The sequence below is a fragment of the Panthera leo genome, chromosome A1, assembly GCF_018350215.1.
Source record: "Panthera leo isolate Ple1 chromosome A1, P.leo_Ple1_pat1.1, whole genome shotgun sequence".
NCBI lineage: Eukaryota > Metazoa > Chordata > Mammalia > Carnivora > Felidae > Panthera > Panthera leo.
The window spans coordinates 28,581,322-28,609,217 of NC_056679.1; the positions used below are offsets into that span (position 1 = coordinate 28,581,322).

A 27,896-nucleotide genomic window follows, 5' to 3' on the forward strand; every position below is an offset into this window, starting at 1 on the left:
CCTCCCTCCTTTCTTTTCTTTTCTTTCTTTCTTTCTTCATTTTAAACTAGCTTTTTGTATCATTTTACCAATAATAGTGGTCTGGTGAAAATTTTATACTTAGGCTCTCCTTGTATTCCACAGCCCATACTTTTGCCCTTATCAAAATTCTATTGTGTTATGTCTTCCTTATAAAATCAAAAGTCAGCTCTGGCTGATTTTTCACATAGGATGTCTTCTCTATCCCTGACTTTCATGTGCTTCATGTTTTTACAGTACTGATTCTTTAGATATTCTTTTCACTTCCTTGACAATTTCTGATCGATCAGCAGTGAGATAAATCTTAGAAAGTATCTCTTAATTTTATTTTCCTGGTAAAAGTTGTAAGTGGCTCTTCCTTGCTTATCAGATAAAGTCTCCGAGGGAGACACTTAAAACGATCTGTAACCTGGCTCCAAACTCCTTGTATAATTTTAAGTCTTCCAGATTTGAGTTTCTTAGCCTCCCTGAGTAAACCAGGCCCTTTTGCTCCCCCAGCCATTTTTCATATTGTTGGCTTCACACAGTACTTCTCTCATCTTTGCCGATGAAAATCCTGCCAGTTTTCAAAGCCCAGATATTTCTTCTTCAGCAAAACCTTTCCTAGTCTTTCCCAAGTAGAAATCATCTTGGGGTGCCTGCCTGGCTCAGTAAGTAGAGCATGCAACTCTAGTGTTGGGGTTGTGTGATCAAGCCCCACGTTAGGTATACTGATTACTTAAAAATAAAATCTTTAAAAAATAATAATAATCTTTTTTTCTGAAATTTTATAGTATTTTTCACTATTTTGATACTTTTTTTAAGTTGTGATGTGTATTTGATTTTATCTACAACTGTAGATTTCATCTACAAGTTTCTTACGAGTATGGTAATATTTGTACATTTTACAATTTCCAATATCCTTTTTTTTAAAACCATTTCATTTAGTTCTACACCAGTCTTTTGAGGTAAATGTTTTTAGGTTCCACATTTTACAAATAAGCCTTCTAAAACTCAAAAAAGTTAAAATATTTGCTCAAGATCACATAGCTAGTTAGTGGCAGAATTAGGGCTCCGACCTCAAAGTTCACACTTATTTTTCACCATACCACAGGAATGCTTACCCTAGGAATAATAATGGTAACAGCAACAAGAATAATAATATGTAATTGCTAACTTTGGTTGAGTGCCACAGGCTAAGGAGTATGCTTTACATACAGAGTACAGGGCGTTTTGTAATTTTCTATAAAAAGCGGAGTATGTAACGAACCCTTTTACTGGTTACTTAGCTTTAACAATTAATAGCATTTTATCTAACTTGTTTTATCTATTCCCCCAACGCTTTTTTATGTTGTCTTTTCAAGCATTATTCTTTTATTTTTTTTATTTTATTTTTTTTAACGTTTTATTTATTTTTGAGACAGAGAGAGACATAGCATGAACGGGGGAGGGGCAGAGAGAGAGAACACAGAATCAGAAGCAGACTCCAGGCTCTGAGCCATCAGCCCAGAGCCCGACGCGGGGCTCGAACTCACGGACCGCGAGATCGGGACCTGAGCCGAAGTCGGACGCCCAACCGACTGAGCCACCCAGGCGCCCCAACATTATTCTTTTACATAATGCGTTTTTCTCATAGCCATCCCAGTATTTATTTCTAATATAACCACAATTCTGTACACCTAACAAATTAATAATAATCCCTGAATATATTCTGATACCCTTTTTTCATTTTTCCACAGCTATCTCCAGACAGTCATTTTACACTTGGTTTATTCCAATCAGCATTTAAACAAAGGCTGGAAATTATATTTAGTTGACGTCCCTCCCAAGTCTCTTTGAAAAAGGAATGCAATACTCTCCTGTCCTCTTTACCCTGAGCAGGGTAACAAATTTTCACGAATGTAAACATTTTATTCAGAACTACACCAGTGTTGATGAACGTCTGAGGAAATACTGTCTAGAATAAATTTTGTTAAGCCAGTTTAAGTCCCTCATTAATTTGTACAACAGTGACCTCAAACCATATCCATTTTTTTCCAGGTTAGAAATAACTGCTTTCTTTTCTTGATTTTCATAGCCTTTGACTTTGAGATATTTATACATTATGAAAATCAGTAAGCGTATCTTTAGTGCCAACTAAGCAGAACTCTATGCACGTTGTTACTACATAACCGTATATAATCCTTTGTATCTTACTCCACCCATTAATCATAGGCTTCTTGTGATCATGGACTTAGTTTTTCTCCTGGTAAAGTCATGTTTGTTGAATTATTTAATATTGAGATGCTGTGAATATTTTATTGCCAAAATTAAAGAATGTGTGAATTTTGCTAATTAATAATTTGAACTGAGCCCTAGCAGATTGCTACTGTGCAACATTAGAAATATAGCACGTTGCTATGCCAGCAGAATTGTCTGATATCTGTAACGGGACTGAACAGTTTGTCCAGAAATCTTGTCTGTAGTCCCCAGCTGGTAGTGGCAGCAGGGAATTTGATAACTAAATGTGCTATGATTCTAGGAGCTCTAGCAGCCTGGGAGTCCCAAGGGTATGAAATACTTGGGTTTATCAAAGATAAGGACAGTCATCTTTATTTTAGATTGTATTATGTTGTGTCCCTTCTCCAACCCCTTGCTTCCTAATGAAGTTGTTTGTATTACGATCTGGAAATTCTTGACCATTCAGTGTTTCTTAGTGAATGTTCTTTTGCACTTATTTTGAATTTGCATGTTGTTCTTGCACACATATTGATTTTTCTTTTCCCTCCACAAGATTTGTCATGGTTGCTTTGGTCATACCTAATGACCAAACTACCTAAGAGTATACCTTTGCCATTTATAGCAGCACAGTATTTCAAAGAGGAGTTGCAGGGATGTGGATTTCATCATTCCTGTTTGAAAAAGAGATTATGACTTTGACAGAAAGCTTTATAAGTAAGTGTGTTTTCAAGCCATGCAAACTCATAGTGCAGTTGAAATGTATGTCTTTCCGTCTGGCTTCTGGGTATGTTTATTGGCTCTGTTACGAATAAGCCACTTGTGCACATGTTTAGGATTGTTTACTATTCAGTTTTAATAATTTTTTTCTGATTACCTAAGTAGTGCAGGTTCACTGAGAGAATTTGGAAAATAAATTTCCGGTGATTTATATAGCAGTAATCTCACATTTTACTATGCGATTACAGAATATTAGAATAAAAGTGTTTAGGGATCAGCATGTCTAGGCCCTCTTTATTCAAATGAACAAATCTAGGCTCAGATGGTGGTAGAAACCTCCATCTGGAGAGAGATAAAGCAGAGATCATAATCCAGGTTTCTTAACTGCTAGTATATTAAGTATATTTTCAGGCAGAAGCAAAGAATTAGAAGGTTCAACATTTGATAGAACTTTTAAGGCTTAAAAAAAGCAGCCACAATTTATTTCTCTCAATTTACTGTAATATTAGTCTCTTTGTTATTTTTTTTATTGCAGTTGGTATTTGTTAATGGCATTCATATAGTAGCTTTTTTTTTATTCTTTTTTTTTTTAACGTTTATTTATTTTTGAGACAGAGACAGCATGAATGGGGGAGGGCCAGAGAGAGAGGGAGACACAGAATCAGAAACAGGCTCCAGGCTCTGAGCCATCAGCCCAGAGCCCGAGGCGGGGCTCTAACTCACAGACTGTGAGATCGTGACCTGAGCTGAAGTCGGACGCTTAACTGACTGAGCCACCCAGGCGCCCCATATAGTAGCTTTTTTAAAAAGGAAATTAGGACACTGTGCAGAAATTATCTGTAAATATTATACAAACTGGCCTAACTGTATGAATGTTATTAAAGAATTAGGGAGAACTGGAAGGAATGCCCTAAGTTGAGGGAAACACATGAGAGAAAGCAGAGCACTGGCAGTGGTAAACACTCACTTGGAGTCGATTTTAAAAATTACTGCAGAAGGAAAGATCGAACTTGACTTTCTCACTGTTCTCCCTCCTGAACCTTGGATTCTATACAGGGAGTTGCTGGACACATGTTTTAGTATATCATAACTGTGGAATGACTGATCTTGACTGATGTATGACATCAGGGTATAAACTCCCATGTAAATCAGTTCAGTGAGGCTACCTCCTGACATTTTGTTTTGCAATATGGTGAAACAGAAAACAGCCCAATCTGTTGAATCAGAATGGATATGCCTTCAAATCCCATTGTGTGCTGGGTTCTTAACCACTTGAAATTTAAGTTTGCTTCTCTCCAAGCAGGTACATTATCTCCCGCTCACATGGGCTAGCGTGAGGATTCAAGTGATTAAGCACTGAAAGGGTGTGTATGCATACAGCAGAGGGCTCCATAAATGTTAGTTTCCTCCTCTTTGTTTGCACAAAGGGAGCAGAAGCTTCCTGGAACAGCTTTCTACCTCCTTTTGCAAGAGCAAGTCGCATCACTTCCCTTTCCTTTCTTACTTTCTTCTTTCCTCAAATTTTAGTAGTTATTCCCTGCAGGTTATACGTGAGGTGAGTGAGGTGTGCGAACTGGGGGACCGATCCTGACCTCAGGGAGGGAGTTTTCCCTCCCAGGCACCAGACCTGTTGCTAAAGTACAGTGTAGTGAGTGCTGTAAGACAATGGCTTGGGAGCCCAAAGGAGGAGATTGTTCTGATGCTCAGGGAGAGAAAAGAATGGGAGAGTCAGGCAAAGCTTCCGAGAAGCGAGACATTTGATCAGAACACTAAAGAGTGAGTGGAAGAATTTGGATAGATGGGGGAAGGATGGGCTATTCTCAGAACGAACAACGTAAGCAAAGCTGTGGGAGCGCGAAGGTTCAGGAGACTGTTGGTTGATTAAGAACACATTTGAGTGAGGGTTGCAGAGGGCTGCCAGCAGCTTTCAAGTTTACCTGCTATGACATATCCTTCAACATCTGGACTGGCCCAGGTCTCATCCCTGGATTCATTTTCTCTTACCTGCTCTCCATTCTGCTTTAGGTCTTTTCTCCTGCTCCACTCCTATCTCCCCCTCCCCGCTTGATGGATACAGATGGAGTTTCCGAAATTCTACAGCCTTTTCCTTTAAAGGATTTTACCGCTAATCTCTCTGAGGAAACAGGATAATTAAAATAAGAAACCTGAGGAATGTATAAGAATTCCAGAATCTTTCAAGTCCTTTAAGTCATGGTCCCTGATGTTTTCTCTCACAGAAACTGGAAGCATGTTCACTTCCTATCCTTGGTTTGATTCGTGTCTGTGGGACGTAACATGTTCCCTGCTTCTCTTAACCCTGTAGTTGAAGGACCATCAGACTCTTACATCTGCGAAGGTCCTTCTCTCCAGGATATTGCCACAAAGAACACAGTGAGACGGAACAGTAGTGATACAAGAAAGTGCATTCTCATGAGACATTTTGTATTTTCTCAGACTTCTCATTCCACAGCTTCCTTCTCCCTTTTTAAATTTTCAACTCACTAAATATTATCCCTAATATGAGTTAAATATGATGTAAAAACTGTTAACTTCATGCTAATTTCTATTAGAGAATACACATTTTATTTACAGAATAATGACAACTGAACATAAATTCTCAGAGGCACAAGATGAAAATGGTAGCAGGTTTGTTTTAGCAGCTGCACGTTGTATAACGTTTTGTTTTTTACATTTCCCAGTGAGAAAAATGAGTGTGTGTAACTTTTATGATGGAAAAATAAGAGACTATTTATGTATTTATTCAATTAAAGTAATCCTGAGGATTTTGTGTTCTAGGCAAAAACTGATTGGAAAGCACAAATCGCTGTAACTGGTCCTTTCTGCTCCGCATATTTATAGAAATTCCTTTTGAGGTTATGCTTTTAGCATTTCCTCGAAGGAACCATCAGAGCTTTCAAAATGAAGTCAGAAATGACCTGATGAGATCTCTATTTTAGAAAAATAACTAAACAAATTGTGGGCTGGCCTATTGTGAGTCCAGAGGAGGGAGACCAAAAGACTCCTGGCACAACGATGGGCTGCCCTTGAGTAGTGACAGTGAATTGGAGAGGAAGGAGCAGATATGGGAAGCAGGCACTTCAAAGTAAACAAATCCAAAATTAAACTGCCTTTTTTAAAAACTAGGCTTCCCTCCTCCTCCCAGCAAATCCACTTCTCCTCCCCTGTTTCATTTGTCAGTAAATGGCACCACCTTCCACCCTGTGGCCCCAGATAGAAACTGACTCCTCTGTCTCCTCATCTCCACATCCAGACCATCACCAGATCCCATTAGTTCTTTTCCCTAAATACCTCTTAAATCCATCCATTTCTTCTGCTCCTTAGTTTAAACCACCATCATCTCCTGCCTGGATTTTTTTAAGGCATTTCTAGGCTGCTTTCTTAGGCTTTCATTCTTTCTGTCTGCCAGATCATTCTACAGAGTGGTTTTCCAAAAATCAAAATCTGATCCTATTACTCCTCTACTCTACTTCTACTTTTGGGAAACAGCCCAAACTCTTTTAACTGGCTTCCAAGGCTTTGCCAGAGCTAGACCCTGCCTGCCATTCTTGTTTGATTTCTTACCATTCCCTTCCTCATTCCTGCTCTAGCCTTTGCCCTCTCTCAGACCTGTCCAGCGCTCCAGCTCACGATTGCCCTCAAGTCTTTACACATACTCTTCTCTCCATCTGGAACACTCTTCCGCCTCCTCCTCCTCCCCATTACCTCCTTAACTCCTTGACATCCCCACTAAACAATATTATGTGTGGTGGGCCTGCCTGAGCCCTTTGCTAAAATCTTCAGGCATCTCGGATATCCCATAGCATAACACTTATTATAGGTGTACTCGTTATATTTGCTTAATTGTCTTTGTTTCTTACTGGATGGTAAGCTGTGAGTGTGACCATGGGCCATGGCTATTTTATTTACCATCATATCTTGCTCAGCTAGTACATTACCTGTAACGTTATGTGTTAAAATAGTTGACTTATTGGACAAGGGAGGGAGGGAAGATAGGAAATAAGGAAGAAAAGGAGAGAAAGGAGTGAGAAGAAAGAATAAAAACATTTTGCAGGTAGAGACTACACAGGTTGTAGTGACATTGAATGGGGTCATAGGAAAAAGTAGACTAGTCAAAAACGTTCCAGGGTTCGTTCATTGAGTAGCAGGGTACATGGTGATACTCTCTTATACTGGGATTAAAAAGAAAAAGGAGTGGGTTTCGGTGGCAGCATAATGAGTCCACTATGAACATCTGGTGCAGAAGTTCAGTTGACAGGGATAAGGGATCTCAGCTGGAGCTTCGGAAAGAGGTTTGAGCCCTATGTGATGACTCCAGTTATGGGAGTGGGTGAGATTGCCCAGGGAGAGTATATGGAGCAAGAAGATAGCTGAGCTAGAAGTTCTGAAGTTCTAAAGACTCTAACATAAAGAAAAAGAGATCCCCGGTGGCAGCTGGGGATTTCATGTCACGTCCCACATCTCTGGGACTTGTAAGCCCCTAAAACAGTGTGTTGCTCCAGAGCAGTTTGAAAAGCATGGCTGATTAGGTAACTTTGGAGGTGGGCAGGGAGCAGGAACTCCTGGTAGTAGCTTTCCATGATCTGTTTCTATCAGGAGATCCTTTGTATTTCTGACATTACAGTGCGTTTATGATACTTGCTTTCTGTAGATTCTTTGAAGTTAGCAGACTTGATATGTTAACAAACACATTTTACTCTTCTGAATGTATCTATTTAAAATTTTATGTTTGTTAGAACATGCCATTTAAAGCTTACAGAGCTTTGTAGTATATGTGCAAATGTGAAAATATTTTCCTTCTCTTTGTTCCTGTGTTAGACTTGGAACTATCTGGGGAGAAATCCAGTTAGATATCAAAAAGATTCCTAGAAGATGAAATGATCCATTGTTCTTACATCAGTGAATTTGTCAGTTTGACAGCTCTAATAACGTTGAATCTTTTGTAGGTGAAATGTGTAAATTGGATCATTGCAAAACTTGGCCAGTTTTTACTAGTCTGGAACTCATCACAGTTTCCAATATTCACTATCTTTATTAACATGATCACAGTTCATATCTTACTGGGATTTTATACCCTTTTCCAGTACTTTCCAAATTCTTTGTATTCATTCATTGGACAAATGTTTATTGAATGCATTATTGTGTCAGGCTCTGTGCTGGGCTCTGGGCAAACCAGCAATAAATAGTCCTGGACCCTGCCCTCAGGACATTTTCAGTTCACAGAACAGTGGATGAGAGAGACTTTATAAACAAGTTGTCACCCATATAAATCCTACTTATGCTTAAGAAGGAAAAATAAAGGGTAGTGTGGGAGGTGAGGAAGAGCCTAACTTACACTGGGAGGTAGGAGAAGCCTTTGTGAAGAAGGGAATTAAGGTAATGAGTGTGAATGACTAAGATGGTGAATGATAGAAAAGCTCCCCAAGGAGAAGGATGTGCATGTGCAAGGCCCCTGAGGTAGGAAGAGCTTGGAATCTTTTAAGGACTGAAGGAAGCTGAGTGTGACTAGAACAGTGTTTGGGTGGAGAAGAGTGGACACTGGAGGCCTGGAGGAATGAGTGGAGGCTAGAGCATGTAGGACCTTACAGGCCACAGGAAGAATTTTCACACTTACTCTAAATGCAGTGAGAAGCTACTGAGTGGGGTTGAGCAGAATGACATAATCTAATTTATCTGTTAAGAACATTACTCCAGCTGGCAGTGTGGAAAATACATTCAAAATAGCATGAATGAATGAATAGAATGAACAAATGAATAGAGTGAATGAATGAATGAATGTAGGGAGCTCAGTTGTGAGACTATTGCAGGTACATATTCTTGCTGCACAAAGTCTGTGGATGAGCAGTGTTGGTGCCACTTGGAAGCATCTTAGAGATGCAGAATCTCAGACTCCAGCCCAGACCTACCAAATCATTCTGCGTCTTGTTAAGATCTGAGAGGTGATTCATTTGCTCATCAAAGCTTGAGAACCACTGTTCTAGACAAGATAAGATATTCCTTTGGTTTAAGATGATTCCAGAGAAATTTGACAGACTTAAGATCTATTTTGGAGATAGATATGAGAGGAATAGTAATGAATTGAGAGGGAGTCAGAAGTACTGAGGATGACTGGGGTCACTGCCATAAACATCTGGGGAGATGTAGATATCATTAATTCATTAGACAAATTAGCTGAGCACCTATTTAGTGTGAGCACCGTTCTAGACACTAGCAATACAGTAGTGTACAAGACAAGCTTCTTGAGCTAACATTTCCAGTCCGGGGTAAAGGTAACACACAAGCAAATAAATTGACGGAATGTTAAATGATAATAAATGCTTTGGAGAAAGATAGGGTTAGCTCTTGATTTTTCCTCCTGAAAAAGGTCTTCCTCCCCTAGTCTTTCCTATCCATTTGCTCAAGGAATTATCTAGAAGTAACCTTTGATCTTTCTTTTCCTTTACCTTCCCTTATCCAGTTCGTGAGCCAGTTTTGTCAGCTTTACTTGCAAAACAAGTTGAATCTGTCTTTCTCCACTTGTACCTCCCTAATCTAAGCCATCACTGTCTCTTGCCTGGATTCTGGAAGTAGCATTCCAACTGGTTCCCAGTTTCCATCCTTACCCCCTCCCTTATAATTCACTCTCCATACCTATGTATTAGTTCATGTCACTTCCCTGCTAAAAAATCTTGTAATGGGGGCTCCTAGGTGGTTCAGTTGGTTGGACGTCCAACTTTGGCTCAGGTCATGATCTCACAGTTCATGAGTTCAAGCCCCACATCAGGCCCTGTGCTGACAACTGAGAGCCTGGAGCCTGCTTCGGATTCTGTGTCTCCCTGTCTCTCTGCCCCTTCCCTGCTTATTCTCTCTCTCTCTCTCTCTCTCTCTCTCTCTCTCTCTCTCTCTCTCTCAAAAATAAATAAATAAATATAAATATATATATATATATATATATATATACACACATATATATATGTGTGTGTGTATATATATATATATATATATATATATATATAAATGGCTCCCTATCGAATAGAATAAAATCCCACTTCTTCACCTTGACTTGTAAACTTGGTTGGTTAGACCCTACTTACTTTTATTTCTTTATCTTGTATATTCTTCTCTTGCCTACAACACTTGAACACATGGGCTGCTCCTCAGATATCCTAAGCTTATATGTACTTTAGGGGATCAGCTGTAGCAACTCTTCTCCTGGAATGCCCCTTCTGGAATCTTGATAGCACTGGCTCCTCGTCATCTAGATCTCAGCTTAAAGTTACCTGAGGAAAGGTCTTGACTTCTAAATCAATGTCAATAACCACCCAGTTAGTATTACCTCACCCTATCTTAACTGTGTGTAGAGAACATCACTGCTTGATAATTTTCTTTATTTTGTTAGTTGTCTAGCTATATGTTGCTGGCTTTCTACCTACTTTTCTAATCTACCTTCCAATCCTTCTGTCTCCACACTTCTGAAATGGGAGTTCCAGAAGAGTGGAACCCTTATCTGTCTTGTTCACTGGTCTCTCTCCTGACATGTGCCAACACTCAGTAAATGTTTGTTTATATGTTGAGTGGATAAACAATCAATCTCCTGGATTCCAGTCTCTCCTCTTTCAGTATAGTTTGCATATTATCGTCATATTGTCCTTCTTTAAATATTGATTTCATTCTGTTTCCCTGAATTGAGGGTATACAATGGATCTTAATTGCTTGCTACTGTGTGTTTCTGTGTGTGCTTCATATCTCTGTCGTATTTATTAATTGGTAATCATTCCAGCCCTCTTAGTCTCTCTTGCATCTGTCATCTTATGACATATTTAGTGGGCCAAAGAGAAGAGAAAGATTCTAAGGTTATTAGAATCTATGTCATATAAGTTAGCAGTTATTTATCTACACTGGCGACTTGTCTTCTGTGCTCCCTGTGTATGTATCTTGCCTCCTTTTGAGAACTGTGAGGGACAACTTCTCATATTTTCTTTGCGAATTTGTTTATCTTAGAGGAACTGTCACAGTTCTTGGACTATGAGAATGCTCAATAAATACTCATTTGATTGATTTGAATTTCTATCCTCTGTACTTGTAGAATGCCTTTCTTTACAAGATATTTGAGCGTGTAGCAGAAATACCAATGCCTGCTTCCTTCTATTGGGGTCCTGCTCTTACTGCTTAGCGCCATGCATTTTCCTGATCTGCCTAATGATTTCCTTAGGATGGACTCCTAGCAGTAGGGGAGGAGAAAATTCAAGGCCCCATTTCCCTAAATCAATTCCAAAGTGAGAGAAATATAATCCATAATGTTGGGACTAAAAGCATGAGCATCAGAATCAGACAGACCTGGATTTGAATCCTGGCTGTGTGACCACGAACATGTTGCTTGGCTTTTCTGAGACTTGGTGTCTTGATTTGTGAAGTTGGAATAATCAAAATACTTACCTCATAGAGCTGTTATGGTAATTAAATGAAAGAACACAGGTAAATACCTAGCATAGAGCTTGGCAGGGAGGGTATAAGATATCAGTAAGTGTTATTTATCGCTATGACTACATATGACTATGGAATTTAGCTTTTTGACGACTTCTACTCTTCCCACACAAGTTACTTGTTAAAAGAGTCACATTCCGTTAATAGAGTATTCCACCTCTAAGAGAAAACTTTAAAATGGGGAACTAGCAGGGGAGTGGTTTCCATTTTTAACAGTCTGTCTTCTACAAAAGGATGGCAACAACTCTCAGCATCAATAAGTGGTAAGGACATGAGGACGTTCCTAACAAGAGCAGATATAGTTGAAACTTTTTTTTTTTTTAAGAGAGAAAGAGTGCATAAGAGCTGAGAAGAAGGGAGGGAGAGAGAGAATCTTAAGCAGGTTCCATGCTCAGCACAGAGCGCCACGTGAGGATCCATCTCATGACCCTGAGATCATGATGTGAACTGAAATCAATAATTGGACGCTCAACTGACTGAGCCATCTAGGTGCCCCGAGTTGAGACTTATTAATAAACCTTGGTTATAATTTAGGTTTCCAAGGTTTTAAAGGACTGAAAGGGGGATAAAAGGAGAAAAATAAATGAGTGATTAACACCGAAGTACGGTGTTGTATTCATCTGTCTTCAAAAACCATACTTCTGAAGAACCACTGGCAAAATCGTTGTTTTTATACTTAGTTTATTGCCTTTGATGCCATTCTTCAAATTTGAAATAATTAATATTGTACTATAGCATCTATATTTAAGTGTAAAACTGTAGAACAGAAAAAACAAGCTGTAGAAGGCTAAAAGTTATTATGAAGTTCTTGTAAATAAAAAGAATGCGTTTAGTGTATTTTATGTAAATTAACCTAGTGTACTTAGAAGTAACTTTTTAAAAAATCTTTCTGTCAGAAGTTGTGCTGTATTTGTTTGCTGTATGTAAACATATATACATATATATATATATATATGTATATATGTATATATGTATGTTTTCATTAACAATAAGCTGAAACAGTACAACTTTGAGAAAGTACATGTTGGCAAAAGATTCTTCTGGTTTGTTTTACCTCCACAAAAGTCTCTTTTTGTTTAACGCTGCTTGTGTAATTACAGGGTGTAGGAAAGAACAAGATTGTTGACAGATTCCTTCACCTGCTCAACAGACCTCGAGAATACATTCAGCTGCACAGGTAAAAGTGTAAGACCCACAACCTCTTGAGATGTAGTTTAATTATTTATTTTTCTCCCAGTACAATTTAAAAATACTTTTTTAAAAGCCCATTTTATAAGCCAGTTTTATTTCTGTTCCTCCTGTCCTTATCTTTCTCCTCCTTAAAAGGCAATAAAACATGGCAAAATTTATTTTTAAAGTGACTAATGCTTTATAAACATGAATAAATAGATATTTTGTGGACAGAGAGTGATGAACATTACATTCTAGGAGCAGATTTCATCAACATAAAGGCCCTTAAATTGGAATAAAAATATTAGAGGCTAAGCCCATTCACTAACAGGAAGCTAAAATAGCTCACAAGGAGAAACAATATACTATATGATCTCAGGAATGAGGTAAGAAACCAAAAATATAGAATAAGTTATTGGTCTCCTTGCCTTCCTTATAAACACTTTGTGGATTATTTAGTTTTGTGTGGTCAGAATGCTGGTTCAGGGATAGCTTTTAATCAAATAGATTTTCTTGACATGAATTGTTTTTACCTGTATCAGCCAACCTGCTCTAAATCTTTCTAAAATAAAAGTAAGTAGCAGATTCACCAAAATAGAGACAGAGACAAAGAGATGGGGAGAGAGAGAGAGAGAGAGAAATAGAGAAATCAAGGAATGTACCAAGTAATAAGCAGGTTAAAACTAGATTTAATTGTTATTTTAATCCCAGGAGATAAAACATATTGTGTAGTGGGTGTTACTCAGTTACTCACTTAAGCATCTGACTCTTGATTCATGCTCAGGTCATGATCTCACAATTCATGAGATCAAGTCCCACATTGGGCTCTGCACTGACAGTGTGGAGCCTGCTTGGAATTCTCTTTCTCCTTCTCTCTTTGCCCCTTCCCCACTCACACTCTCACTCTCTCAAAATAAACATTTAAAAATATGTATATATTGTGTAGTGGAAAAAACATTGGATTGAGTTGCAAGAATTAGTTTCTCATTTGAGTCCTTCTATTAAATAATATGTTCTTGGGAGAAAAATGTAAGAAAAAAGAAAGCAGAATTAATGAGTCATGAAAGAAAGAGAAGAGAACCAAAGTAAAGCTGAGAGATAGTAAAAAACAAAAAACAAAATCTCCCTCTTGGGATTTATACCTCTGGCTATTATGGAGATGGAGTAAGTGGTACCAGATTAGTCCTACCATAGTAAAGAATTATAAAACTGCACAAGACTCACAAATACTGGGAAACTTACAACTACCTGGGATCTGTGAGCTAAACAAGTACCAGAGGTCCCACATGATTAGGAGCCTCCATTAAACACTCCTGGCATTTGGAAGATATTCTATAGAGTGTGTGCTTTAGAAGTACAACCAGTCTGTCTGTAAAATAAAAGCTGCTTTATGCTCATCCTTAATAAGTTTAACTGGGTGTTGTATGGAAACCAATTTGACAATAAATTTCATATTAAAAAATAAAATAAATAAATAAAAATGAAAAAAAAAAGCCTTGAGAAAACAAGGATGCTTGCTATTTAGCAGTATTTTTGGACGCTTTTCTCATGCACAATGACTTTAAAAATTAAAGGGATGGATGTTAGGGGGGAAATGTCTTTAAAAGATCCGTCTAATTCACAAGTACATTAACTGCCTAGCCAAACAAACTTCACATGAAATGAAGGAAGACTGTAAAATCCATTCAACAATATATAGCATCCATAATGTCAAGCATTCAATAGAAAATTACTAGACATACAAAGAAGCAGGAAAATTGGTCAGTAGAAATAAAACCCAAAATGACAGACGGTGGAATTAGCAGACAAGGACTATAAAACAATTGCCATAAATATATTCAGGCATTTAAAGGAGAAAAAATGAGTATAATGAGGGAATACTTAGGAATTCTCAATATAGACATGGCAACTCTAAAAAAAGCAGTCTCACATATGAGCAATCGGAGTCTCAAAAGAAAGGAGAAAGAATGAGTCAGAACAATATTTGAAGATATAATGGTGGAAAAATTCCCAAATTTGATGGAAAGCATAAAATCACCAATCCAGGAAACTCAGTGACTTTCAAGTAGGATAAACAGGAGACCTCAACAAAGTACACTATATTTAAATTGTTGAAAATTGGAAGATAAAAATCTTTAAAACTGCCAGAGAGGAAAAAAGACATATTACAGGGGAAAAAACATTACAGAAGGAAAATGATAAAAATGACTGCTGATTTTTCATATGTAGTAAATACAAACCACAATTCAGTGAAATGATTATTTTCAAAGTGCCAAAAGAAGAAAAAAAAGTGAGAAGTGAGTGTCAAATAGTGTGTTTGGAAAAAAAAATCTTTAAAAATAGATATTTTCAGATAAACAAGAGCTGAGGGTATTTTTTCAACAGCAGACCTGCATAATATAAATAAATTACAGCGCAGCATTTTCCATGAACATAGATACAAAAATCTATAAACAGTATTAAAAAATCAACTTCCAGAATATATAAAAAGGATAATACATCGTAATCAAGTGAGTTTTATCCCAGGATTGTAAGGTTGACTTAACATTTGAAAATCAAACAATGTGACTCATTCAATCTATAGCATAAGGGAAAAGCTATGTGATCATCTCAATCATTGCAAAAAAAAAAAAAAAAAGTATTTGGTAAGATTTAATACCCATTCATGATAAAATGTTGTAACACATTACAAATAGCAGGAAACTTCCTCAACTTAAGAAGAGACATTTATGAAAAACCTGCAGCTAACTTATATTTAATGGTGAAAAGCTAAATGCTCTCTTTCTATAATGGGGGAAAAAGCAGAGATATTCACTATTCGACATTATGCTGCAGGCCCTAGTCAGTGCAATAAGACAAGAAAAAACTAAAGCTAAAATACATATTTAAATGAAAGAAGTAAATTGTCTTTATTTAAAGATGACATGATTGTATATATAGAAAATTCTAGGAAATCTACAAAAAAAAAAAAGCCATCAGAATAAGTGAGTTGAGAAAGATCACAGGATACTAGGTCAATGTGGAGCATCAGTTTTATTTTTATATAATAGCAATGGACAAAGAAAAGTAATTTTTAACTATTATTTATAATAGGATAAAAACATAAAATACATAGGAATAAATTTAACAAAATATGTGCAAATTTTAATTTGCTGATTTTAATAGGGCATAGCAAGGCCATCTCAATCCCTTAACTTGCATAGGTCACCTGCATAGTTTTGGAAATTTTCTAGCCTATTCCTTCATCTTCTCATGGTTCTTCTTTATTTGAATAATAACTTATATAAACCTAGGAATTTCAACTCACCTTTTTTAGGAATTTACTATGTCAAGATTATAGAACTATGTGTTTTAGGGGATTTAGAAAGGAATAAGAAACATGATTTCTATCTTTAAAGAGCTATAATACTGTCCTTGTTTATAGTTATTTCAATATTTTATGTTCCCCTGAATCTGAAGAACTACCTTTTCCCCTTATCCTTAAGCTTTAAAACAAGTTTTTCTTCCTACATGGACAAAGTTTGAAGAAAATAATGAAAGAATCAAAGTTTGACTAGTTTGCTAGTTCTCACCTGAATAACTTTTGTTTATAACATCACAGTTCTAGTTTTTGAGCCTTAAAGCACATGGCAAGACCCATATTTTATATTTTTAAGGATGATAGAGTGAGCATTGCAGTTGTTCATTCTTAGAATTTGTGCTATTTTATTTTGGTTGCATTGTGTTTAGTTTCTACTGTTTAGTGATGCCCTTAAAAATATGTAATTACTTGGAAGTTTTAATTAGTGTATATTCCCATGCCACTTAAGCATACAATGTCAATTTGAGCAAAAACATATGAATTTAAATTTTAGATTTTAAAATAAGCAGAAAGCCAACTTATTTTAAAGATGACATCAGGGCGCCTGGGTGGCTCAGTCGGTTGAGCGTCCGGCTTCAGCTCAGGTCATGATCTCGCAGTCTGTGAGTTCGAGCCCCGCGTCAGGCTCTGTGCTGACTGCTCAGAGCCTGGAGCCTGCTTCGGATTCTGTGTCCCCCTCTCTCTCTGTCCCTCCCCTACTCGTGCTCTGTCTCTGTCTCAGAAATAAATAAACATTAAAATAAAATTTAAAAAAAAAAAAAAGATGACATCAAAGATTGAAATTGGCTCACAAATTTATGCCCCAGAAATAAGGAAGTCACTTTATGTGAGAGTCCCTTTGTATGATGGGACAGTTTTTCCATTTCTATATATTGGACACCAAAATACTTTAAAAGAAATAGGCTGTGTTAGGCTGAATTATATCAATTAATTTTGATTGTGAATTATGGAGGTTACTTAGCACAATCAGTAAAAAAGAAGACAAAGAAATAAAACAGGTACTTAGTAATTATTCCTGGGTGTATGTCATCATCACACTGATTGTAAACAGGCCTTTGTTTATTATTCATTATCTTCAATAGTTCTAAGAGGTTTTGATCTTATTTTTCTAGGAATTATTCATTGTCTTCTAATTATTGGTATAAAGTTGTTACAATATCATCTTATGATATTTTAATGTCCTTAGGCTCAGTAATGATGTCTTCATTTTTATACCTGGTATTGGTTACTTGTCTTCTCTTTCTTTTATTCGTGATCAGTTTTTCCAGGAGGTTATCAATATTATTGGTCTGTTCAAGCAACCAACTTCTGGTATTACTGAACCTCTCTTTTGTGTGTTTCTTTTCTAGTCAGTATTTTCTGATTTTATCTTGATTATACCCTTCCTTTTATTTCCTTTGGATTTAATCTGCTTTTCTGTTTTAAACTCTTTTATATGAATGTTGAAGTAATTGATTTTTTTACCTTTTATTTATGTATGTTTGAGGGTATCTATCTTTGGGTCTCCCTTTGGCTCTCAGTTCCTTCATCTCTGATTAAGAAAGGTAGACAAGGTAATTTGTAGCATCTTTTGGCTCTATATCCCAAAATCTTTGAATAAGCAAGAAGAAGATGGTATTCAAGGTACTTTAGAAAGCTGGGAAGATTAGCGGTGCCTGGGTGGCTCAGTCAGTTAGGGTCTGGCTTCGGCTCAGGTCATGATCTCACAGTTCATGAGTTCAAGCCCCATGTTGGGCTCTGTGCTGACAGCTCAGAGCCTGGAGACTGCTTCAAATTCTGTGTCTTCCTCTCTCTCTGCCCCTGACCTTCTCACTGTCCCTCTCTCTCTCTCAAAAATAAATAAGTCATTTTTTAAAAAGTTCGGAAGATGAGAGAGAGATACCACATGCATTTTCTGCCTACAATACATTTTATACCTACTTTTTGTCTTAAGGTAACAAATGATCCATAAATAGTAAAGAATTGTGTTCTGCTTATTTGTGTTCTGTGGTAAATTTGACATTGGCCACATAAATGTATAGATGTGTTATCTATGAAAAAACTTTCTAAATTAAAAATGTAATAACAATTTCAAAGCCTAATATTTGTATAATTTTTGTTGATAGTACCCATTGCTACATTACTGACTGATGATTTATTATAAATAAAATATCTACTCACTATAACAGGGACTCAGGTATCTCTATTTTGCAATATTTGATACTGAATTTGTTATATAAAGTTGGAAGTAAAAACTCTCCATTTCTATTTAAAATATGTAATATTAATGGATTTTTATTAATTAAATTTGACCTTCTCACAAAGTTCAATGTGGGGAGTTTTTTCATTATACACAGCTTTGGGGCTATATTTGACATAAAATTTAAAGTCATAAAATTGCTTTAAGAGAAACATATGTTTTAAAAGACCTAAAAATAGCAATCAAAAAAATATCCTGGACTTCTCTGATCTACGGGTGACCTACATAACATCTTTACTTTGTTTATTTTAGATTCCTTTTAATGGATTTGTGCTATTACCATCTAAATAATAAGTCACATTCAATTTAGTTTATAGATGCCATTCCAACAAAATTAGTTATGGGCCACTCAAACATAATCTTGATAAGCAAAAGCATCACCAAACATACATGAATAAAACCTACAACCCGTGTATTTTTTAACTATTACCATCTTATGTTTTAATGATCAGATCCCATAAAATGAGGAAGCTGGGCAATTTAATTCATGTCTTTAGTTAAAATCAGGATGTTGTCCTGAGTATGATTTAGGTAATTTAAAAGATTAATGGATATAATTACTTTTACGGTGCGTATTGCAAATAGAAGAGACTACATGGCTCATATTTGTGAAGTACATCTGTTTACTTGTTTTTCCACAATGTCATGTTACTTTGAGGTTCAAGAGGACACTTGATATGTCACCTTTTGCAGCTGTATTTCCTCTGTGGATAAAAGTACACTTCTATATTAAGAATTATCTTAAGGCTTTGAAATACTTATTTTACCAGGTTTTTTTTTTTTCATTTGCTAACTTTCATATATGAAGATGATGGCACAGATCATCATTAGCATGACCTATATGCTCTTGGTTATTTTTTTTAATAGTGACGCCCATTGTAAATATAGAGATCCCAGGTTCTCTGTATAGTTCAAACTTTCTCTTTAGTAGGATCTTCCTCATCTATGCTCACCTTATTTCAGACTGGACCATTCTATGTCCTACTCACAAGTTTTGAACTTGTAGCCATGCCTGTCTTTATTTTGTCATCTAAAATGCACTCTTTCTCATGGGGCGCCTGGGTGGCTCAGTCAGTTAAATGTCTGACTTTGGCTCAGGTCATGATCTCACAGTTCATGAGTTCGAGCCCCACATCAGGCTCTGTGCTGACAGCTGAGAGCCTGGAGCCTGCTTTGGATTCTGTGTCTCCCTCTCTCTGCCCCTCCCTTGCTCACACTCTGTCTCTCTGTCTTTCTCTCTCTCTCTCTCTCTCTCCCAAAAATAAATAAATATTTTTAAAAATTTTAATAAAATAAGTAAAATGCACTGTGTTTCTCTCCTAATCCTTCAGATTGGGCCCAGTTTTACTTCTACATGGAATCTTTTCTGATTTGTCATTCTGGGTGTAACCATCCCTTCCTTTGAAACTTCATAGTATGGACTAAATGTGTACCATTGTGAAAGAAAGAACGTGAGTTTCAGAGATCAAGTCCTATCTTTACCACTAACTTTTTGGTGGCCTTGAACTTCTTGAGTCCTATTTTCCTTACTTACCAAATTTAAATAATAATATTTCAATATTATTATTACGGATAATATTCAATAAGATTATTATGGATGGTTGTGAAAATTAAAGGAGAGAATGTATGGAAAGGAGCGTTCACATGTCTGACATATTTTAGGCACTTAAATATGTAGGCAAGCTAATAAATATTAGTTTCTTGCTACATGCCCCACTTTTTTTTTATCTCACTCTGATTTGCATTATAGTTAATTTCTATATCTCATTTCCATCCACTCCACTTTCCCCAGTCAAGCCTCCCCATCTAAATAGGGAATTTTTTGAGAGCAGGAGTCTGGTTTATTCATTAGATATTAATTCATTTATCTAATATGTATTTATTAGATTCTTACTGCTTGTCAGTGGCTGTCTTAGCACTGATGCCCTATAGATGATGATACTGATCTTGACCTAAAGGAGCTTGCTTGCTTGTCAGTGGGTAAGACTACAACATTTGCCATACAGTGTTGAATATAAGCTATGAAAAAGGCACTTGCAGGTTCTGTGGGAACCTTGAAGAGAGGTGCCCAACAGTCTGTGTACCCGTGTGTGATATGGGAAGGTGTCTGGAGAAGGTGGCACTCAAACTGAGTGTGAAAGGAGAAGTAGGAGTTTTCTAAGTGTAGAGCAGAGCATGGGACATCATGGTTATTAAAAACATGCTATCTAAAAGCCAGGAGGTGAGAGAGGCAGCGTGGTATGGCATGGGTTGTATGTGCATAGATGCAAGAGTTGTTGCCAAGAGGAAGATACGGGCACAGCATAATTGAACATGTAAGACTTATCCTCAGGCTGAAGAAAACTGAATATGACAGCATAAATTTAGAAATTCACAAAGTCCCAGAGGGAAAATAGATGTATCGACAGAAAATAGAAGAACTGAAAGCTTTTCTAAGTCTCATAGAAAAAATTATTTTTGAGCCATCAAGCCATCCTTAGCACTGATAAGAGCATTAGAGAATTGGAGGCACGTCACGTGTCAGCTGCTACGCAAAACCTTCTGAGATACTCCTGTCTCACCCTACCCATTATGAATTTGAAAATCTATTTTAGAAGCTGCTATTTTATCAGCAGTTGGACAGTAGTTCTCCCACTAAGAATGCCTTCTGCTGCCTCTTTTTCACTAAAGGATTTATGTCAGTCCCTCCAACCTTTCCATGTAGATCTTTAGGCTTGTAATAATTTTTTACTCTTTTCCGGATGATCTTCAAATCCACTTATATTTCCATATTATTTTGGTTTCTTTATTTAACAAATATGTACATAGCAGCTACTCTGTACTGAGCATTGCTGTAAACTCTTTTCAGATTGTAACTCATTTCTGCCCACTGCAACTCTACAAGATCAGTACTATTCCCATCTCTGTTTTGCCAGTGAGGACACCGAGGCACAGAGAAGTTAAATAACTTGGCTGAGGTTACAGAGCGGGCTTCTTACAGTCTGGGGTCAGCCATGTGTTCTAATCACTGCACCATGTTGCTTCTTGACTTTGTTGTGCTAATCAAATAGTATTTTAGGGATGATAGTGTTTTAGTAAATTCCTTACTAAAGTACCAGCCATGTGGAAAACTGTCATATAAGTCTTACTTTCTAGTCTTACTTTCTTACTTTCTAATCCATGTATATACTAGCTTGATTTTTTTACTTCTACCATCCTATTTCTAATCCTTGCTCAACTTGACCCCAAGTTCTTTCCTTTGGCCAGTTTTCCATATTTTTCCATTTTTTCAATAGTAATCTCTTAATGAAATTTCTTTTTCTGTTTTCTTGACCACTTTTCCAGATTATTAAACTGACTTTGCCTCCTCATCACACCTCCCCTGGGGTGTATCATCAACCATCACCCAGGTAATTCATAAAAACATTAACCAAATTAATTCTCGTGGCCTTTTACGTGATGTCCCTCCTGGGCCGACACTGCTTCTGACCTCTCGTGCTCCCGCCGCAGATTGAGGGTTAGAGAGGTGGCTGAGTCCAAGCTGCACAGACACCCCTGAAACTAGGAGAATCAGCGACCAGCATGCTCTAGGCTATTTTGGAAGAGAAGACTGGAAAGAAGGAGGAGCTTTCATTTCTACTTCCTAAGTCCCAAGCTAAATAAGCTTGAGAACCACCAGTGCCTTGTGCATTTTTTCTTAGTTCTGTTCCATCCCTTGCCATTAGAGAAGAGCTACATTCCTTTCAAGTGTTATGTACTTTTTTTAGATTGAGAAAAACTTTAAAAATCCAAAAAATGTAAATAGAACTATGTAACACCTACCCAAACTTACCCCTGAGATTTAACAACTGTTAATATTTTTCTCAAATTTGATTCTACTCTTCCTTTTACAGAAATAAAACACTGTGATTAGAGCTAAAGTCCCCTTCAGCCACCACCCCAATCCTATCTCCCCTTCTTCAAGTCAATCACTAATGTCAGTTTAGTCTATAACCTTCCAACCCTTTGTGGGTGTTTTTCTTTTAACTTGTAAAAGACATTTTTGTTAAGAGAATTATTATCTCACACTGACTTCCATTATAGAATTAGTGATACTCTGATGGGAGAGAGATCAAAGAAAGTTTCAGTCCTTAGCTGTAATAAAAATCAACTCAAACTTACAGTTGTTTCAATATCAGATTCTCTGAACATGCTTACCATCACATCCTAACCACTTAATCTGCTCTTCTCTCTTTGGGCCTCTCCAGCTAGCATCAGTGGCTGGTTTCTCACAGCACCCTGAGAAGCAGGGAGAGTGAAGAAGTATCTTGAGCTGGTGCCTTATACTTCTCACCAGTCTTTTTACTTATTAAAATCTAAAATGCTTCATAAAGCGTGGCTCCTCATAAGGAAGGCAGGTATTGCTGTGGCCAGACACTCCAGATGATGCCAACAGTGACAACATGAGCAGACGGGGCTGGCATGACATGTTTAGATTAAGTAAGCCGATTTGTGTGTCTCACTGGGATTGCTCACTTCACAGCTCCATTAAGTAATTTCTATTAACTGAGATGTAACTATAATATTTCATACAGGAAGAACGAAGAACATCGCTAGAAAAATCTAAGAATTGTTGTTTGCATTTTTACATCATTCATGCCTTCAGGCCGTCAACAAATATCTAGGCTAGGTATTCTAGAACCAGAGCCAGAGATGGAAATGTTTGTGTAAGTAATTTTAGAGGGAGAGCTTTGAGGTAAAACTTGCAGGGAGGCCAAGGAGTTAGGTAGGATACAGCTGTGGAAAAGAGAGGTTTTAGGCCATCTGGCCTCAGCCAGAGAGCTCTGGAGCATGAATGGTACTGCTCAGCTATCCCATTTGGAAGCAAGATGGGCCAGCCTTTTTTGCCCCCATATCAGTAAGTCATTGGTTACAGGCTGTCCCCTAGGGGAGGTTAAGGGGGACCCTCTAACTCCCAGGCATTTCTGGGCAGAGTAGCTCCCCAGTGGTGGAGGGCAGTTCTTTGGAGAAGGGTGCAGCTATGAGTTGTCAGAAGTCATGCTGCAGTAGCCGGGGGCCAGGTGTATTTGGTGGTAAAGGAGATCTGTGCAGGGTGCCAATGGCATATACTGTAAGGAACCTTTTCTGAGGGACAGCACAGTCCATAGCACTGTTCTAGGCCTTGAGAAATACAGCATTGAACAAGACAGCTGAGGTCATTTCTGTCATGAAGCTTTCTAGTGGTAATGAGGAAACATGCAGTAAATAACACAATAAACAGGGAAGTATCAATGCTGTGAAGGAAATTATGTGAAAATGTTTTAAAGGCTGATGTGATAAGGAGTGAATGGGTAAGCTTGGCAGCAATGACCATCTTCATAATTGTGGTGGAATTTGCAATAAGACATTCCAGCATTTCAGTAGCTTTGTCTGTTCTAGAGATTCAGTGGATGAATTGACCCAGTGTAAGATGAATCCATAAAAGATTGCAGATGACCGTGAGCTGTGAGAACATGGGCTAGTGATAGGTTGGAATAACACTCCAGCCAACAGCCTGAGGTCCCAGGCCTAGCTAGGGTCTGACCCAGGGTGATAGGATTAGAGGAAATAGGGTACCAGGGATACAGATACCAAGGGGAGTATTGGTGTGATAATCAGAAAATGGAGAGAACAGAGGCAGAAGTATATGCAACTTGTTATAAATCCCCAAATATGAGATTTATAACCTCTATGGACAATACCAGTGAGTCATGTGTCTTATCCCCTGATTAGAATAGGAAGTCAGGAACTGAGCAGGGCTGAGCCTATAGCCAAGTGAAACTGAATAAAGCAAGGGACAGGACTACAAGCTTTGCACTCCGTACCAACAAAGGTGTCTTCTGTATTATATACACACACGCATTCTGAATGTGAGGGTTTTGTTTTATTTTTAACCAACCTTCAGGGGCAGCTGCATATAATTGAATATCATTTTCCACCGAGGACTTCAGTTCTGCTGCTGCATCACTGGAACTAGTAGCACTTTTTACCGGTTTCTGCTCATAACTGGTTAAATGACAATAATGCTACAGTCCAGGCTATGAGTATGTTCTCAGATACAGTTTTTAGGAATGCCTTGTGTCAAAAATCAGAAACCATTTGTTATACAACTGGGCTAAAATAAAATGGAAGCCTCACATTTTTGAAGGAAAGCATGAGTTTGGGTAACTTCTTTGAGCCCAAAGTTTATCAGAGAGTTATTATAAGGATTAAATGATATATGTCACATGTAACTAGGACAGTGCCTGGTATGTGGTAAGGAGCCAGTTAAAATTAAACCTCCTATCTATAAGTCTGTATCATCTTCTATCCATATATAGGTGAGAGCCACATCTTCTGCCCCTTCTTCTATTCTTAGCTTTAGATCTGCATTTTTCTTTTACAAATATCCACGTAAGTATCTCTGGGGCATTTCAAATCCAAAATATCCATCTCTTCTTACCAACTCTTCTTTTTCAATGTTCTCCAGCCCCCTTTCTAGACCTGGTTCATGGCAGGTGTCAATTATGGAATTGGTGAAGGAAAGAATAGATGTTTCCTCTCCGTGCTTACAGAGCCCTGTATCCAGTCACCTGGCCTGTAAGCCCGGTACCTTTTGTCTTTCCCTACTCTTCACCTTGACAGTCATTCATTATGAAATCATGTCTTCATTTTTTAAGGTCTCCTAAATATCTTCCTCTTTTCCTTTCCCACAGCCACAGGCCATGCCCGGACTATTACATTCGTTTATTTTCCTGCACTCCAGAGTTGTAAACAAGTCCTTTCAATTCCATCCTTCTAATAGATATAGTATCTCCTTCCCTCCTTCTCTGGGCCATAATTCCATTCCTCTTCTCTTGCTTAGATTATTGTGGTAGTCTCCTGGCTAAGAACTCAGCCTCCAGTCTATCTTTCTTATGTTTCCCATTGTTCCAGCCAATGAAGTTGATAACTTATTGTCCTGCTCAGAACCCTCTAATGACTCCCATTGCCAACAGCATCCAGTCTGTACTCCTTAGTTTGAGCCTCATCTGCTTCACTGGTCTTACTTCCAGCCTTTTTCTCCCACATACTTATGCTTAAGCCAAATGAACTGCTTATGATTCCTGAGTATCACGTGCAGCTCTTATAGCCTGGAGTGCCTTTCTCATCAACTCTGCCTGGGAAAGTCTTACTTAACCTACTTTTAACTAAGCTAGCCCTCGCATAATGGACAGTGGTTTTAAAGATTCTTGAAAAAGAACTCCAGTTTGAAAATAGTATTAACAATATAAGCATAAATGAAATGAAACCGACAGAAAATTGTGTAAGTAAAACCATCAGATGGTGCATCTGATTTGATTGAAAAGAGAAAAGACTCTGGAGTAAGGTTACAGAGGACACCACACATGAATAATATTCTCTTCATAATGATTCAAAACAAAACATTGCTGCAGAGAAGTTGAAAGTGGACTTACACGAAGTCCTACAGGATGACACCAGCTTGATACCATATTTAAAACCAAGACTTTTAAAATAAAGCCATGGGGCACTCTGGTGGCTCAGTCAGTTAAGCATCCACTCTTGGTTTCAGCTCAGATCATGATCTTGAGGTTTGTGAGTTCAAGCCCCATGTCAGACTCGGTGCTGACTGTGCAGAGCCTGCTTGAGATTCTCTTTCTCCCTCGCTCTGTGTCCCTTCCCCACTCGCTCTCTCTGTTTCTCTCTCAAAAATAAACTTAAATTTAAAAAAAAAGTAAACTAAAGCCAGAATTATTTCAATATCTTGTTATGAGATAGGAACTAACAATGAAAATCTTTTATACTACAGTCTCACTTAAAATTTTATCGTAAAGTATTTCAAGGATCTGCCAAACCTACACATTCGTCTCTTACAAAGTCAAGAGGTCAGCTTGTTGATGTGTGTTAAACGACTGTCAGAGAGATGCCCCATAAACAAATATTTTAAAAATGAAAAAAAAAAAAAAAAACATTTAATTTGGTCCTTCAAGGTAAAGGTCATGCTCTAACAGTAAAGTAGAAAATAATTACTTTAAAAAATCTCTGGAGAGAGCATTTTAAAATCAGATGTTTATAAGTGTTTCAGTTGCTAGGCTTTTTTGTTGCTGAAAATAATACATATCACCCTGTGATATTGTGATGTAATAAGAAAAATATATTTCATCTTCATTCTCATTTCTGCCACAAGAGCTTCTAAAACCCCTGTAATTTCCTGAGAAATAAGGGTTATCTTTCTGTTATGACACTGATCTTCTTTCCCAGTTCTAAAACCCTTGTAATCTCTGGAGTGAGAAGACTCTTTTTTTATGCAAATAAGGTAACTCTTGGGGCCCTGGATAGCTTCAGACTGCCCCCCCCCCCCATTTCCTCAGGAAACCATGTGATTGGAGGGTTGGAACTTTCAGCCCTGCTCCCTAGCTCTGGGGAGAGGAAAGGAGGGGTACTGAAGATTAAGTTAATCGCCAATGGCCCATGATTTAATCAATTGTGTCCACTTAATGGAACCTCTGTAAAAATCCCAAACAGTGGGGTTTGCAGGGCTTCTGGGTTAGCAAATACGCTGAAGTACTGGGAGGGTGCTGTGACCAGAGAGGACATTGGTCCTCTCAATGCACAGCCCCTCACGCCCCATTACTTGCCTTCTGTATCTCTTCCTTTTGGCTGTTCCTAAGTTGTAGCCTTTGTAATAAATCAGGAGTAGTACATAAAGTGCCTTCCTGCGTTCTGTGAGCTGTTCTAGCAGATTATGGATCCCGAGGAGGGGATCGTGGAAACCCCTGACTCAGAGCTGGTCTGTCAAAAGTAGGGGAGGCCTGAGAGTTGGAATTGGTGAGTGAAGTGGGGACAGTCTTGTGAAACAGAGCCCTTACCCACTGGGATCTGTGCTAGCTCCACCGTGTAGTTAGTGTCAGAATTGAATTACCTTGTAGACAGCCAGCTGGTGTATGCAGAAACTTAGAGATTGTCGGGTCTGGAAAACCCACGTTCGGTGTCAGAGTGCTGAAATGTAGAAATAGATCATACGGTCCTAAAAGGTCTCTTCTATGCGCTAAAACAGTTTGAAATACAATTTCCTCAAATGATTAAAAGCCTTATAAATGAAGATTTTCAATGATGTTTGAACCCATTGGTTCAAAATATAAAATGTGGCACTGATTTGTTTGCCAAACCACTGATAGACTTCAGGAAGGATGGAAATTCCCAAGGCTAATAGTACTAAAATCCTTTGTATGTTTGATAAATGAGTGAAAAGTGTATGTCGTGCTATAGGGGTGCAGTGAATGCTGCATTTCTATTTGGATCTGTATGTCTTTGTGAGCTCTTTTTCAGCTATAATAACCATTAAAGCAGACATTGAAATAAACTGAACTTAGGACTAGACCTTTTAATCACACAAATAATAATAAAGTATATCAACCACGTTGTTCTCCCAAACATGTATTTTATTTTATTTTATTTTATTTTATTTTATTTTATTTTATTTTATTTGTTAACGTTTATTCATTTTTGAGAGACAGAGACAGAGTATGAGTGGGGAAGGGGCAGAGAGAGAGGGAGACACAGAATCCGAAGCAGGCTTCAGGCTCTGAGCTGTCAGCACAGAGCCCGACGTGGGGTTCGAACTCACGAACTGTGAGATCATGACCTAAGCCAAAGTCAGACGCTCAACTGACTGAGCCACCCAGGCGCCCCCAAAAACGTCCTTTAATTTTTAATAAGAATGAAAGTTGTTTG

At 37.8% G+C, this 27,896-nt stretch overlaps 1 protein-coding gene across 2 annotated transcripts in view; it reads left to right on the forward strand.

Annotated features, from left to right (window-relative positions):
* VWA8 (von Willebrand factor A domain containing 8) overlaps positions 1-27,896 on the forward strand; it is a 370,895-nt gene that overhangs the window by 180,271 nt on the left and 162,728 nt on the right. For both annotated transcript variants that reach the window (XM_042927004.1, XM_042927013.1), the window contains exon 21: positions 12,516-12,592. In XM_042927004.1, coding sequence (XP_042782938.1) covers positions 12,516-12,592 — 77 coding nt within the window. The remainder of the gene's footprint in view (positions 1-12,515; positions 12,593-27,896) is intronic.